The 13,002-nt window shown below is 40.6% G+C and overlaps 2 protein-coding genes across 4 annotated transcripts in view; one reads left to right on the top strand and one right to left on the bottom strand.

Moving 5' to 3' along the window:
• The window catches only part of LOC132880299 (desmoglein-2-like protein), a 352,687-nt gene that overhangs the window by 250,311 nt on the left and 89,374 nt on the right, over window positions 1-13,002 (top strand). The window lies entirely within an intron of this gene.
• Window positions 1-13,002, bottom strand: part of LOC132879931 (desmoglein-2-like protein) — a 123,315-nt gene that overhangs the window by 96,255 nt on the left and 14,058 nt on the right. For 2 of the 3 annotated variants that reach the window (XM_060913758.1, XM_060913767.1), the window contains one exon: window positions 735-860. In XM_060913758.1, coding sequence (XP_060769741.1) covers window positions 735-860 — 126 coding nt within the window. Of the gene's footprint in view, window positions 1-734; window positions 861-1,161; window positions 1,250-13,002 lie in introns of those variants that run through there. The other variant, XM_060913775.1, reaches the window with a different exon arrangement.

The following is a 13,002-nucleotide window of genomic DNA, read 5'->3' as shown; positions in this document are numbered from 1 at the left end:
AATTATGACTCTCACTGAGGATCTTTGTACATTACTCTTCCTCTTATTATTATTATTATTAGTATTATTATTATTATTATTATTATTATTATTATTCTCGTATGATTTTTTAGGACACTATTTCTCCCTCAGTTTTCAATCAGTCATCACCAAATTTCACATGAAGAATACCTCTGGGCTGGATTATGTTGCTATGCCTTTCAGTGGAGATCTGGATCACCAAACCGGAATGATCCATGCAAAATGGTATTTTTTTCAATCACTAATAATTGTTAATTTTCATGATTAAAAAAAAAATGTTTAGGGTGGCGGGGTGCAACTTTTTGTCACTAAGTATCATGTCTCTTACCGTTCCGAATCTATAGGGTATGGTGACCTGACATTCCGGTTTGTAACAGCTAGTGCAAAAAACTGTGACTTGAGGCACAGTCTGTATCTAGTTTTACCTTTACTTTATCTTCATGATAAGTAAAAATGTGATGTCATGTATTAACTAGAAGTGCACTCGGTAGAGTGCATACTTCTGTCAAGCCACAGATCTGAATTTGCATCAAAATTTAATCAATTGTTCCTTTGCCCATGGCCCACCTTTCCTCAAAATTTCATCAAAATCTATTTTGAAATACCACTTCTATTTGAGGTATGTTGGAAACGGACAAAGAAACAAACAAGCAAACAAACTGAGGCAAAAACATAACCTCCAAGAAAGTTGTCTTATTAATATAAATGCTCACTTTCATAATGAATTCTTGATTGGTATAATCCACATTCTCCATCAGCGTCGTTGGAGGGATGAACCATTCTCTTTTCTGTCGACGGAGCGTTTGCAGTTCTCCTTTATCAGCTTGAACCCAGATTACCTATTTATGCACAAATACAAATCACACATTCGTAATCATATCCATAAAAAATAAGAACATCAAAATAATCAAACAAACAAACAAACAAAGAAAAATTAATATTTTTAATGAAAAAATTAAATATAATAAATAATTTAAAAAAGGGAAAATCAATGTAATGTTGTGGTTGCTGGGGAATTCCAGCCAAGCATTTACCAAAAAGGAAATTTCCGAAGAGTTTTACATGACTAACATTATAACACTAATGATAATGAGAGACATAAAATCCCTTTTCATCCCCAGAATGATGTGAAATACTTACAGTAGTACAAAATGTGGTTATTAAAAAGTAGGTTAGAAACATTGCCATAAAAACAGTAATCCACAAAAGTAGCAGGACGTGCGTGTGTATGTGTGAGAGTGTGTGAGTGCTTAGTCCGGGAGCCATGGGGTCGGACCCGGAATTTTTGGTTAAAGTTTTTTTTTTTTTTGCTTTATCTTATAGATTTGAGGTAGCTCTTCAAGATTTAAGAGGGTGCCCGGTGATATCCCTTGGGCAATTTAATATATTAACCCTTTAATGCCCTATATGCCCAAATAATGGAAGAACTTACAAAAAAAATAATATCAGTGTAAATACTGATATTAAATGCACCAAGTTGGCTGTGTCTGATAGGTATTCACATTTTTCTCTATATTTGTCATTCAAATACATCAAATGTGGATTAATTAACCCTTTCATAACTTTTCCAAATTAGCGATTTTTATACAAGTATTACATAAACTCTACAGTTAATACAAAATAATGATCAATATCTATGTAAGAACTATACAGCATGCAAAAGAACTATATACAGCATGCACACACACACACACTAATGACCAATAACTATGTAAAAGAACTATATACAGCATGCATACACTCACACCAATGATCCACTATGTAAACGAACTATATACAGCATGTATACACTCACACCAGTGATCCACTATGTAAAAGAACTACAGCATGCAATAGAACTATATACAGCATGCATACACTCACACCAGTGATCCACTATGTAAAAGAACTACTGTATATACAGCATGAAATAGAAATATATACAGCATGCATATACATTCACACCAGTGATCCACTATGTAAAAGAACTATATACAGCATGCAATAGAACTATATACAGCATGCATATACACTCACACCAGTGATCCACTATAAAACTACAGTATGCAATATATCAAGCATGCAAAATGGCATATACAGCATGCGCACACACACACAAGAATAGCAAAAGATACTGATTTTCAATTAACCAAATTGGCTGTACAGTATTCACGCTTTACTGTCATTCAAATTAGTCAAACGTGTAATTGACCCTTTCATAAATTTGCAAAATTAACAATTTTGATACAAGAACTACAGTACATAAAGCATGTACGTGCATGCATGCATGCATGCACACGCGCACACACATACACATGCACACACACTAATGAGCAATAATTATGTAAAATAATTACATACAGTATGCAAACACACACACAAAACACAAAAACTATTTAAGGAAAGAACTAAGAGTTCAGATGAAAAAAAAAAACCTCTAAACCCTTTGCCATTGCTTAGTGTCTGTAAAAATATGCTTATGTACTGGATGCCAGCTAGTAAAGAGGAGAATGTTAAGTAAACCTTACTCCCCAACGTTTTAAAAGTCGTGCTAGTCAGTGGAAGAGCAGTGTGGTTTGGAGTGGGGGTGAATCGGGGACAATGCCCTGAATTTTACTAGGGAACCAGGAACATTACTATTTCAACAGTCAATATCATAAAAATAAGCAATCTATTAGCTTAATGTATTAGCTTAAGGAAACCTTACTGCCCAACGTTTTAAAAGTCGTGCTAGTCAGTGGACTGGCTAGTGCACATGACTCTCAGTCCACAAGCAGTGTGGTTTGGAGTGGGGGTGAGGGTAAGGTTAACAGACTTTTGAGATGATAATCGGGGACAGTGCCCTGAATTTTACTAGGGAACCAGGGACATTACTATTTCAACAGTCAATATCGTTAAAATAAGCAATCTATTAGCTTAATGTATTAGCTTAAAAAAATCAGTGACTAGCATTTACTAGGTGAGAGTTGGGTGTGCTAGCCAGTGTTGTGAAACTATGGGTCTAGTTCACTGGTGAGCAGTGAGTACATGTCACTGCTCTTTCATGATTACAGTCAAATAGTTTCTCTGCTTAGCTTATGCGTGCTGTGATCTTTTGGGGGCAGTGTGACTGACAGAGTTAGCAAGATAGCTACACAAGTTGGCTTGAATTAGCTAATTGTGTCCCTCATATGCCCCTGCAGAAGTAAACACAAGGATGACAATGGAGTGTATGCCTAATAATTTAAGGCTCGCATTAACAACCAAAGTAATAGAGTAATAAAGGGATTTTTGGTATAAGCCCCGCCCCCAATTGCATGGCCACACCCCCAACCATGGCTGGAACCCCACCCCCAGGCCTTAAACTCATCCTATTATGTTAACAAACACAAAAATAAGTATGATATATAGACTTTGGTGAACATAAAGTGAAGAATGTCAAAATGTCAGAATTTAGGCTATGACTGCAGCACATCCAACAATAAAGGGCCAATATCCGGAATTGCCCAAGGGATATCACCGGGCACCCTCTCTTATCTTAATGAGTAGACCTTGGACAACAACAAACAGCAAAAAAAAAAAACTTTAACCGACGAAGCCAGGTTCAGCCAAATTTGGGCCTTTGGCTCCCGGACTATGCTGCAACTGGCACTCCCTGCTTTACACACTGAAAATGGGTGGCACCTGAGCGCAGCTTCATCATGCCATTGGTTGCTGCAGGGAGGGAGTTGCACTGTTGTAGTTATCTGAGAGTTTCTCAGTCCTGCTGCTACAATACTCTACAGTGCACAAGAGTGTCTTTCCTTACAGAAAAATCATGTACATTTTTCATTTATATTTATAACATGATTATGTAAGTAACATGAGCTCATGTAAAAAAAAAAAAACACATGTGAAAGCACATTTTTTAGTAACATGTTCCCTGGCCAGAAATTGAACAGTGGGGTGGGCCTGGGGAAAACTGAGTGGGTAAAAATTTGAAAAGAAATGCCAAATGCCAGCAGTCACTGGAAAGAGCTTAAATGGTTGCAGAAAGTGTTCAATGTCAGCCTGATGTTGACAATTTTGTTCCTTTTCTGCGACATGTTCCTTCATGGCCATGATCGAGAATTTCTTGACCCTCCTTTCCGACGTCACTCAAGGATATGAATGATGATTGGACAGGGTCCAACTTGTAATTTATTGAAGGAATGATGACTGTGATTGCTGAAACTGACATGATGGCTAATATGAGAGATGATAATGGCTGAAACTGACATGGTGACTAACATGAAAAGACAAAAATATCATGTAATCTGATCCTGGCATAAGCCTACTTGTGTCCCATTCACAACACATTGTATTGTCATCACAAATGTCAGTTGTTTCCTGTAGTTACAACTCGAGCAGATAAAATCAAGACATTTCAGGACCTTCACCAAACTATAGGCTTAAAATGTACACAACAAAGAAGCTTTCACAAAATGCACTGAGTTGTGCAGAATAATAAATTTCAACGAAATCACACCAATGAAATTAAATCCTGCTGTTTTATAATGCTGTTAAGCTAACTCAAATGGATTGGCTTTTCTTTTTTTTTTGCAACTTTTCTTATTAAATCTTACTAGTGGCAGCTTAATTGGTAATATTTGCAGGCCTATCATGTCAAACCTAACTTTTTTTATGAATTCAAAACATAATGCTACCCATAGTTATATAGGATTAGGATGTTAAACTGTGAGGGAACATCTACAAATCACAATTTTTTATTTATTTTTATTTATTTATTATTATTTTAGCTAAGTTTAATTTCAGCGAAGATTTCTTATCTGTAAGGAGAACCATTATAATAGTCTGTCTGATTAAATTCATGTTTATTCATGTTTATTCATGTTTAATAGAAGATATAGCCAGAACAGCTCTGTGCTGCATCAGATTTATTAAATCATCTAATTTACACATAACTCTACAGTAAAACAACAACACTGACAGGTTAGCAAGTGAACATAACTTGATACTTATTTTCCGATTATTTCCTATGATAATTACAATAAATCAAAAGTAAAATTAAACTTATTTCTAGATTTTTTTACTCATTTCAAGCAGTTAATTTGTCTTGTTCTTTTAGCATAAAAAAATTGTAATTTTAAGCATTTAGTTCTTGCAAACATATCTACCAAAAAAGTAAGAAAACATATAGCTTGAAATTAATTAAATGCCTAGAAATATCACAAGTTTAATAATCTTATATTTGGTTTATTGTAATCTAGTAATAGAAAGTACGAGATAAACGTGTCTATATTCAAAATATTTTTATTGGTAAGATTTGCAGGGAAGCCCTCGTATTCTGACTGACTGAAAAGGAAACCAGGCCTATTTTAATTCCTATGATAAAAGATACACAACCACAATGTTTAAAGTGTTTTATTGCGATTAAAAAATGACTGTTTTGAATTCCAACATGTATTCCTAAATGAACTGCAGTTTTGCTCTTCAAATTTCAGATGAGTGTGATTTCCACTCTGACAGTGCAAGAGACAGAAACTGGATAACGTTTCATTTTATTATATCCCCTGATAACAGTGTACATGAGTGACAGGTGGGAAAAGTATGGTGTGGCTGAGAGGTAAATGAATGCTTTATTGAACTAGCCTGCTACACAGCTGCACATTGCACAGAAAAGTTTACACTGGTTGCTGAGCAAGGTCAATCATAATGATTCTTAAATTTACTACTCTGGGAGAGCTCTTTTTTGATTATGCCCCCTGGCCTGACTTTAGTCAGCAGGAGCATCATGATTTCACTATGTCCGTCCATCTGTCCATCCAGAACGCTCACACAACAGTTAAAATTGACATACGTGCACCAAATTTAATTTTGGGGTCTATCTGGGGATGACATAGCACGAGTTCGAACGGCGGCGAGATTGACCTACATTTGACCTACTTTTTACTGGGTCAGAAGTCGGGAAATATGAACTCACATAACTTTTTGGGTGTTGATATTGATGCTCAGCCACCAAATACGGTTTGTAGGTTTGCCCAGGGAACTTTTGGGGTGTTGTTATCCATCCACACCCACCAAAGGTGATTCAAGATTCATGCAACTTTAAACTGGGTCATAGATTTGAAAATATGAACTTGCATAACTTTTTAGTGAATCAAACTGGATGTGACACACAGACATTCAGGAAATTTTCCAAAAGCAACAATTACATTCTCTATCAAACTGCTCAGCCAGGGGCATCTTTGCTCCATTGGACACACATCTAGTTTTGTGATGAATGAAGAAAACTGCAGTGTAATATACCTCACTAAAATGTGCTTTTTTTGATGGGCCAGCCCTCCAATTGTGTGGGCTTCCCCTGTACACTGTAAAAACTGGGATATGGGTTAATTAATATTCTCATCTCATCTCATTATCTCTAGCCACTTTAACCTGTTCTACAGGGTCGCAGACAAGCTGGAGCCTATCCCAGCTGACTATGGGTGAAAGGCGGGGTACACCCTGGACAAGTTGCCAGGTCATCACAGGGCTTAATTAATATTTAATTAATAAATAATAGTAACCTGTAAATAATAAAGACTTCATGCAGTTTGGAATCACATTCAGCTGAATTCAACCAACTTGAATGATTTAATAATTGGATTTTACTCAGTTTTTGCTTGAATAAAATCAGCTGTGAAGAAATGTGTAGAATTTAATTGCATTTTAATGTGAAAGTCAAAGATACAGGAAATCGATCAATTTTATTCATTGAAAGGTATTTACTTTTAATCACTTTACACTTCTGGTCAAGGCAATTGATGTCAAGTCGCCAGGTCATCACAGGGCTGACACATAGACACAGACAACCATTCACACTCACATTCACACCTACGGTCAATTTAGTCACCAGTTAACCTAACCTCCATGTCTTTGGACTGTGGGGGAAACCAGAGCACCCGGAGGAAACCCACGTGGACACGGGGAGAACATGCAAACTCTGCACAGAAAGGCCCCCGTCAGCCACGGGGCTCGAACCCGAACCTTCTTGCTGTGAGATGACAGTGCTAACCACTACACCACCGTGCCGCCCACATTGTTTTGTGTTACTGTTCATTTAATGTGCTAACTTTACTGTGCTGTCAATCAAAATTAAGCTCTGTTGTGATTCGAGCCCAGTCTGTGTTGTTTTTTTATTCAGCTACAAGCATGGGAAAGACTGAAGAGGTGGTTGGCTTGGTGTCACAGTTTGATGTGACTTTCTGAAGTATAATGTTGTAGACCGTATCTGATGCTTTTTTATCATACAATCTAATCTACTCTTACCAGCTTTCCTGCCCCCCCACCCCCCTAACAAGCTACCGCAGAGTGAGGTGAGTAATTACAGTGGTGTTTGAAAGTTTGTGAACCCTTTAGAATTTTCTATATTTCTGCATAAATATGACCTAAAACAACATCAAATTTTCACACAAGTCCTAAAAGTAGATAAAGAGAACCCAGTTAAACAAATGAGACAAAAATATTATACTTGGTCATTTATTTATTGAGGAAAACGAACCAATATTACATATCTGTAAGTGGCAAAAGTATGTGAACCTCTAGGTTTAGCCGTAAATTTGAAGGTGAAATTAGAGTCAGGTGTGAGTGGGCACCCTGTTTTATTTAAAGAACAGGGATCTATCAAAGTCTGATCTTCACAACACATGTTTGTGGGAGTGTATCATGGTACAAACAAAGGAGATTTCTGAGGAGATTTCTGAGAAAAAGTGTTGTTGATGCTCATCAGGCTGGAAAAGGTTACAAAACCATCTCTAAAGAGTGTGCACTCTACCAATCCACAGTCAGACAGACTGTGTACAAATGGAGGAAATTCAAGACTATTATTACCCTCCCCAGGAGTGGTCGACCAACAAAGATCACTCCAAGAACAAGACATGTAATAGTTGGCGAGGTCACAAAGGACCCCAGGGTAACTTCTAAGCAACTGAAGGCCTCTCTCACATTGGCTAATGTTAATGTTCATGAGTTCACCATCAGGACAACACTGAACAACAATGGTGTGCATGGCAGGGTTGCAAGGAGGAAGCCACTGCTCTCCAAAAAGAACACTGCTGCTTGTCTGCAGTTTGCTAAAGATCACATGTACAAGCCAGAAGGCTATGGGAAAAATGTTTTGTGGCTGGATGAGACCAAAATAGAACTTTTTGGTTAAAATGAGAAGTGGTATGATTGGAGAAAGGAAAACACTGCATTCCAGCATAAGAACCTTTTCCCATCTGTGAAACATGGTGGTGGTAGTATCATGGTTTGGGCCTGTTTTGCTGCATCTGGGCCAGGACGGCTTGCCATCATTGATGGAACAATGAATTCTGAATTATACCAGTGAATTCTAAAGGAAAACGTCAGGGCATCTGTCCATGAACTGAATCCCAAGAGAAGGTGGGTCATGCAGCAAGACAACAACCCTAAGCACACAAGTCATTCTATCAAAGAATGGTTAAAGAAGAATAAAGTTAATGTTTTGGAATGGCCAAGTCAAAGTCCTGACCTTAATCCGATTGAAATGTTGTGGAAGGTCCTGAAGTGAGCAGTTCATGTGAGGAAACCCACCAACATCCCAGAGTTGGAGCTGTAATGTATGGAGGAATGGGCTAAATTTCCGCCAAGCCTTTGTACAGGACTGATCAACAGTTACCGGAAACGTTTAGTTGCAGTTATTGCTGCACAAGGGGATCACACCAGATACTGAAAGCAAAGGTTCACATACTTTTGCCACTCACATATGTCATATTGGATCATTTTCCTCAATAAATAAATGAGCAAGGATAATATTTTTGTCTCATTTGTTTAACTGGGTTCTCTTTATCTACTTTTAGGACTGGTGTGAAAATCTGATGTTTTAGGTCATATTTATGCAGAAATATAGAAAATTCTAAAGGGTTCGCATACTTTCAAGCACCACTGTAACTTACAGTGTGCAATTTTGCCCCGCTCTTTAGTGCACTGGTATGATTTTTGGGACTCAAATTTAGGCCAAATAAGCAATATTTGTTCCCCAATTAGAAACTGCAGTGCTTTCATCACAAATAGACAGCTCATTTTTTTTTTGGCACATTCTGATGCTATCAGACAATCACACGAGCTTGAGGCCATTTGTGCACAAGCAATTACTGCCAGGATTTGTATTTTTTTGCATTAAAACACCTGATTTAGGGAAAAAGTCAGCTAAACATTTTTGTGGAGAGACATCCTGTATTTGACGATTATATGCACTCCCACTGAATTTCATCTGAATTTCCATCTACATATTTACCAAGTATGTCTGAACCCAAGTTTTCATAAGACCAAGAAAACTTTTCATAAGACCAAGATCACATACAACCGCTTCATCCGTGAGTGTTGCCTGCTGATCGTCAGTGAATCCTGGCTACACCCGCTAATCCCCGACGCTACAGTGTAACTAGCAGGCCGCACCATCCACCGCTATGACCGGAACGAAGCCTCCGGTAAGAGCAGAGGAGGGGGACTGTGTGTTTACGTGCTCGAGGACTGGTGCTCAGACAGCAAGGTAATCAACACCCACTGCTCACCGGATCTAGAGGCCATGTCTGTCAAGTGCCGACCTTCCTTCCTGCCACGGGAGCTAACGGTAGCCATCGTGACCACTGTTTACATCCCTCCCAATGCTAACATTAGCACGGCACTCGGCCTTTTGCTACACATCGTAAACAAACATCAGAGGGCTCATCCGGATGGCGTTCACATCATCGCTGGGGACTTTAATAAAGCATGTCTCAAGTCTGTCCTCCCCAAATTCCACCAGCACGTCAAGTGTGCAACTAGGGGAGAAAATACACTTGATCATGTTTATTCAAATATCAAACATGCCTACAGAGCGACCCCCCTCCCCCACATTGGACAATCAGACCACCTCTCTCTGCTCCTCTTCCCAGCCTACACCCCCCTCAGAAGGCAAACTAAACCAGCCACTCAGACCATCAAAGCCTGGCCTGGAAATGCTCTCCTCCAACTGCAGGACTGCTTTGCCTGCACAGAGTGGAGCATCCTTGAGGATCAGGACCTGGACACATACACCGAGTCTGTCCTCTTCTACATCAAATGCTGCGTAGAAAACGTCACAGAGGAAAGACGCATCCGGGTCTTCCCAAACAGGAAGCCCTGGATGACAAATGAAGTCCAGACCCTGATCAGAGCCCGAAACTCGGCCTTCAGGATGGGGGACAGAGCTCTTTACAGCACCGCCAGAGCTGATCTGAGGAGGGGCATCAAACAGGCCAAGGACTCCTACAAGAGGAAAATAGAGGGATACCTGGAGGACAACAACCCACGACAGATGTGGAGGGGCATCCAGGCCCTAACCAATTACAAAGGCCAAACCCCTCCCGCCTCCCCCAGCAGCAGCACACTGGCAGAGGAGCTGAACAACTTCTTTGCCCGGTTTGAGACCACCACCACAAACCTCCAATCACTGCCTCCCCCTGATTCCAGCACCCCACCTCTTTCTCTCTTGGAGCACGAGGTGAGGAAAAACCTGAGAGCAGTGAACCCCAGGAAAGCTGCTGGTCCGGATGGTATCCCAGGGGCGGTGATTAAAGCATGTGCAGACCAACTGGCAGGGATCCTCACCAAGATCTTTAACCTCTCCCTGACACATGCCACCGTCCCCACATGTCTGAAGGCCTCCACCATCATCCCCATCCCCAAAAAACCTGCCATAGATAGCCTCAACGATTACAGACCAATAGCCCTGACGTCTGTAATCATGAAGTGTTTAGAGCGATCGGTCTCCCAGCACATCAGAGACTGCCTCCCTCCCTCCTTCGACCCTCACCAGTTTGCATACAGGGCAAATCAGTCTACGGAGGATGCCATCGCCCTGACACTCCATACAGCGCTGAGCCACCTGGAGAACAAGAAGAGCTATGTGAGGATGCTCTTCGTGGACTACAGCTCTGCGTTTAATACTATCATCCCGGACATTCTCTTCAACAAACTCATGCAGTTACAGATTCCTCTCTCCATATGCAACTGGATTAAAAACTTCCTGATGAGTCGCCCACAGACTGTAAGACTCGGTCCCCACCACTCCTCCACACTCACACTCAGCACTGGGTCCCCTCAAAGATGTGTTCTGAGCCCTCTACTCTACGCCCTGTACACCCATGACTGCTCTCCAACCCACCCAACCAACCACATTATAAAATATGTGGATGACACCACCGTGGTTGGACTCATCTGTGGTGAGGACGAGACATCGTACAGGGCTGAGGTAGAGAAACTGTCGCTCTGGTGCTCAGAGAACAACCTGACCCTGAACGTCCAAAAGACAAAAGAACTCATCATGGACTTCAGGAAGAAAAGACAGGACCACCCCCCCTCCTCATAAATGGAGAACGGGTGGAAACTGTCACCACCTTCAAGTTTCTGGGCACCCACATCTCCGCTGACCACACCTGGACTTTTAACATCAGGGCCCTAGTAAAGAAGGCTCAGCAGCGGCTGCACTTTCTGCGTGTTCTCAGGAAGAACAACCTGGACACTAAGCTGCTGCTGGCCTTCTATCACTCCTCTGTGGAGAGCGTGCTGACGTACTGTCTGGGTGTTTGGTACGCAGGGTCCACAGCTGTGGATAGGAAGGCGGTGCAGAGGGTCATAAACACCGCCCAAAAAATCATCGGCTGCCCTCTGCCCACCCTGGAACACATCTCCACATCCTGCTGCCTCAGAAGAACCAAGGCCATCACAGGAGACCCCTCACACCCTGCCCACCCCCTGTTTGATCTGTTGCCCTCGGGGAGACGCTTCAGGTCAATAAAGTCCCACACCAGCAGACTGACAAACAGCTTCTTCCCATGGGCCATCAGGACTGCCAACAACAATGGACACATACACACACACTCTCTCACAAACGGACTCACATAAACACCTCCACCCCAACAACCAACAAATCTACCTCCGCTTCTTGTTTAAGTACTTTATATTTATTGCTTTTTATCTGCAAATTGCACATTTTATGTCTCAATTTTGAGACTATAATTAACTCCCTGATGTTTTTATTCCCTGACGTTTTTTATTGTATATCCTGTGTCTCTTATGTGCATTTTATTTCTGGTGTATGGTGGCTCTGTGGGAGCACCCTCAATTTCGTTGTATCTCCCGGTACAATGACAATAAAGATTATTCTATTCTATTCTATTCTATTCTATTCTATTCTATTCTATTCTATTCTATTTTTAGTAGAAAACATGCAACAATAACACAATACAGTTCCTCTCAACCATTTTTTTTCCATTTCATTTTTTTTTATTTGCTTGTTCTGACCCCTTTTCCTCATGGAATTCTCCAAAAAGACTCCACTGAAACAGTTTCTGTTCACCTCTTTAACGTTTGCCAAAATATGCAAAAGTTATATGTTCTGTGACAAGAAGGTCTGCAAAACAAAGGATGGCAAATTAAATACTAAAACACCATAACTGATCTTTAATAAAGCCACTACTGAATGTCCAAATTATTTTTTGTCTAATTTCGAACAATATCTCTCATCTCATCTCATTATCTCTAGCCGCTTTATCCTTCTACAGGGTCGCAGGCAAGCTGAAGCCTATCCCAGCTGACTAAGGGCGAAAGGCGGGGTACACCCTGGACAAGTCGCCAGGTCATCACAGGGCTGACACATAGACACAAACAACCATTCACACTCACATTCACACCTACGGTCAATTTAGAGTCACCAGTTAACCTAACCTGCATGTCTTTGGACTGTGGGGGAAACCGGAGCACCCGGAGGAAACCCACGCAGACAACATGCAAACTCTCCACAGAAAGGCCCTCGCTGGCCACGGGGCTCGAACCCAAACCTTCTTGCTGTGAGGTGACAGCGCTAACCGCTACACCACCGTGCCGCCCTACAGAATGTTTTAATAAGCTAAATCAAACTGAAACTGGGTTTATATAAATGCCATATTTCTTGTGTGAATGTTTGTGAATGATTTCCAAATAACTAAATTCATGTCCAGATCAATGAGGCTCAATGATTTC

This window comes from Neoarius graeffei, chromosome 1 (genome assembly GCF_027579695.1).
Source record: "Neoarius graeffei isolate fNeoGra1 chromosome 1, fNeoGra1.pri, whole genome shotgun sequence".
NCBI classification, from domain to species: domain Eukaryota; kingdom Metazoa; phylum Chordata; class Actinopteri; order Siluriformes; family Ariidae; genus Neoarius; species Neoarius graeffei.
This window is presented reverse-complemented; position numbering and strand designations above follow the sequence as displayed.